Consider the following 4,034-nt stretch of genomic DNA (forward strand, 5'->3'; position numbering starts at 1 on the left):
AATTCAGAAAAAAAAATTTTTTGGGCCACTTTTTTTTTTTTTTTTTTTTTTTTTTTTTTTTTTTTTTTTTAATTTTTTCCCTCTGCGTATTTCAGAAAAAAAAAATTTTTTGGGCCACTTTTTTTTTTTTTTTTTTTTTTTTTCAAAATTGTGACCCAGACAAGCAACCAGCTTCAGACCCACAGATGCGAGTCGTGGCGGACAGCTAACTAACGTTCTGGAGAAAGATGTATGATTTAAGTGAGTTTTTGCGTGCCAGAGGAGTCCCCGAAGCTTCCATTGCACTAATGGAAGAACAAAAGGTGAGTAAATCAAATGAGATAGTTTGGTCTCTAAATCCGAACGGTTGTGGCTAGTTGTTAGCATGTTTGTTAGCTTACGCGGTTATAGGAATAAGCGTGATTTACAATGTTAAATCACACAGCTGAATAAAGGATGTAACAGCTGTTGATTGCTGGAATTGTCCAGTAAGTATTTGATGCGTTTATTTTATTGTTCTTCTGTTTGAATGTTTTATAATGAAACTAAGGTTAGCTGTATGTCAGCCACCTTCTAAATAAGATGTCTGCTGTGTTAAACTGTAACTTTTAGTTCAGTGGAGGACAGAAACGTTTATATATGCATATATTTAAAAGAAAAATGTATGACTTGCATCGATCTGGTGCAAGTCATACAGCCACCGATCTGCGGCTGTCTGTAGATCTGATCGTAGGATCCCTTCACTATATTTTCCAACACCAACTATGCTATTTTGTCATGTGTTTGTGTTACAGCGTTTAAAAAAGTTACATTATGAGAATCACGAAATAATTTTCCTGCACTGTGTGATGTGTCAGCTCAGGACTGAAATTACATCTCACTCCCTGAGCTACACTATCAGTACATTTATTGCACAGGTGTGGAAATGGTAGGCTTCATTTAACGAAATCAAACTTAATGTGATGTTTAATTTTTGTAATAAAAAATGAACTGTTAACAATACCTTGTGTGTTTTTATGCATGATGCCTTTTACCTTAAATTGACTGTATATTTCCAAATCTGTTTTATACTTGCATGCTAACCAATCCAGTCCTTCATCTTTTTCAGTAAAATAGAGAATTGAACATTTACTGCTGCTATTACTGTAATTCTCCCCTAAACAGTAAATCGCTTTAAGCAGGGACCTAAGGATACATTATTAAAGGTAACTTTAACGTTGATTTGCAGTGTAAATAATTGTCCTTTCTCATCTGTTTGTGTGCAGATTGACCGTGAGGTCATAGGTCTCATGGGCGATGCAACACTTGAAAACTACTTACCTGGAACAGAATTGCTGTTTTCAACTACTGCAGAAGCAAACAGCCATTATCCAAAAGAAAACAAGGACTTCTTCAAAAGCTTCGTGAGAAAATGAAGAACAGAAAGGAAAGTCCAAAGGAGACATCAATACATGAAAGTACAAAACAGAAAAAGAAGCAAAGGGGAACACAAAATGTTGAGATTGGATGGATACATAATGATGGAAAAACTACCAAACAGGTGAGAGCGAAGCAGGGAGGTGGCACTAGAAAAATTCAAATGGCCACTGATGCTGGATTAAAAGACATTCTTCAAGAAGGAAAGACCCTTTTTTTTCCTGATGGCACATCGCCTAAGGGACCTGAATCAGATTTTGAGTTTGAGGTTTGGGACTTTAAACAGAGCCACCTTACTGAAGACATTGGCCTGACTATTGGCAACATGTATGAAGCAGCAAGACTGTCAATGTTACGCTTCTACATTGCAACAAAACCAAAAGATCCAGAAGAAGATAACAGTGACACATCTGAAGTCGTATTTGTCTTGGAAAGCAGTAGCAGTGAATTTAATCCATTGCAGGTGGTGGAAGTCAGGAGTAATTCTGTTGAAGTCCTACATAGTCCAGAACTTTTAGATGATTCAGAAATTACTTTTGGTCCCATTCTAGATGCTGAGGAAGATACAGACGACACATTAATCTATGAGGGTTTTGTGGTTCCCCCAAGTCCAGCAAATCCAGAAGATGCAATCATGATCACTGTACGCTATGCTGACACTTTACATGACCTTATTACTGCTTTCTCTGATGAAGAGATTTTGAGAAAAACACTGAATGTAAAACGCATACTTCCAGACAACACAGAAGAAGCAGGCACTGGCTCAGGATTACTGAGAGATGTTCTCACTTGCTTCTGGAATGAATTCTATGAGCGATACACACTTGGTACAACAGTGAAAGTGCCATTCATCCGTCATGACTTTACCGCTGAAAAATGGAAGGCAGTTGGGCGAATCCTTTTGAAAGGCTACCGAGACTGTCAGTATTTTCCAAATAAAATTGCAATCCCTTTTCTTGAACAGGTGCTTTTCAGTAATGTTTACAGCGATCTTAAAGCACATTTTCTACAGTTTGTGAGCAGCCAAGAATGTGAAGTTTTGAGGGAGGCAGTTAAGAATTTTTCTGCTGTTGACCTTGATGATCTTGTGGAAGTTCTTGACAATTATGGCTGTAGAAAAAGAATCACTCCTGAAAGTTTTCCTAATATTCTTGATGAAATAGCTCACAAAGAGCTTGTCCAAAAACCAATGTTCGTCATTGACTGTTGGAGGGAGATCATCTACCCACATCTGTCCCTCAGCCCAGAGGCACTGAACAAGCTGTTCAAAGACCTGCAACCAACTTCCAAAAAAGTCTGTCAGCTGCTGAAATTTGCTGTAGATTTAAATCCAAAGCAAAAGGAAGTAGAGAATCATCTCAAAAGATTCATAAGAGAGCTGGATGACATTAAGCTTCAGAAATTTTTGCGATTTTGCACTGGATCTGATCTTATTGTAACAAACAGTATATTTGTGGAATTTCAAGATATGACAGAGTTCACTAGAAGACCTATGGGACACACATGTGGAAGTACTCTGAAAATAGCAGACAGCTATGAAAACTTCCCAGATTTTCGTTCTGAATTCAATGCAGTTCTTGAAAGCAATGTCTGGGTAATGGACATTGTTTGATTCATACTGGAATGTACTACTTTTGAAATGTTCAATCAGAGTAGAGCAGAACTGCAAAGAAACATAAAGAATATGTATTTTGAACTGAGAGAAATTATTCCTGCTTAAAAGAAATTGATGGAAGTTACCCATTTCTGATGGAAGCTCAGTTTTAGCTAAGAATATTCAAGTTTCTTTTATTGTACCTATAGTTTCACATTATACAATGAAGTTGCCACAAAACAAATGAATAACTGTTTATTACATCCAAAAGCATCTTGACTTGATCTCACATCTCCAGCTGCTGGATAGAAACATTCAACGGTAACAAGAAAAATATTGTTAGAGACATATAAAGTTATAATAAAACTAGCTTTTAAGCTTTCTTTAGTAGAACACATATTAAGTGACAGTTTAGTTAAATCACAAACTCTTTTGGTAAGGAGTAATACTTATACATTTATTTGTTATTTAGTAATTGGGTCTAGAATAGATGTGGAATAAAACAAGAAACTGATTTATAGTGAAACTCTTACACAATGTTTCAACACTTGCAAATGGTGAATATGGGTCAGTTCATTTTGAATTTTTTATGTCTGAAAATGTGTGTTGAAAATAAACATGAAAAACAAAAACATCTGTTAAGGAACGTTCAGGTGTTAATCTTTTGTATTTGCTGTTGAATCCAAATGTACAATAGAAAGTTATAGAAAACATTCTTCAACATTTTCCTTAGTTTTATAAATGTTCTTGTCACTAAGCAAATGTGCTGTTCACCTGTCATCAATCAAGCTGTGTGATTGTTTCACACAGCTTTTAAAGAAATCCATTTGTTCCTAATGTTATAAATAGAAACTATAGAATGCAGTGCAAAAGCTGAGGTTATTTGATCAAATTCAAGCAAAATTGTCATGTTCAGAAATGAGCAATTGATCTAACACCTGCACCAATGTCCTTGTTGTCGACAAGTTACAGATTTTTGGTATTTTATTAACAATTAGTACTTGTCCTATCTTTGCATCTGAGATGACATGTTATTTTTGATACC

General features: G+C 35.7%; 1 protein-coding gene across 1 annotated transcript; it reads left to right on the forward strand.

The window, feature by feature from the left end:
- Window positions 1-150: 150 nt before the first annotated feature.
- LOC103132508 (uncharacterized) lies at window positions 151-4,034 on the forward strand. The gene is made up of 2 exons (XM_007544309.2): window positions 151-302; window positions 1,245-4,034. The coding sequence occupies exon 2, from the start codon at window positions 1,391-1,393 to the stop codon at window positions 3,005-3,007; it is 1,617 nt and encodes a 538-aa protein (XP_007544371.1). The 5' UTR covers window positions 151-302; window positions 1,245-1,390; the 3' UTR covers window positions 3,008-4,034.

Source organism: Poecilia formosa, unplaced genomic scaffold, assembly GCF_000485575.1.
Source record: "Poecilia formosa unplaced genomic scaffold, Poecilia_formosa-5.1.2 Scaffold1093, whole genome shotgun sequence".
In the NCBI taxonomy this organism is placed as follows: Eukaryota; Metazoa; Chordata; class Actinopteri; order Cyprinodontiformes; family Poeciliidae; genus Poecilia; species Poecilia formosa.

Excerpts from the sequence above, each read along its gene's own strand:
- LOC103132508 (XM_007544309.2), top strand. The coding sequence starts at position 1,391 with ATGAAGAACAGAAAGGAAAGTCCAAAGGAGACATCAATACATGAAAGT.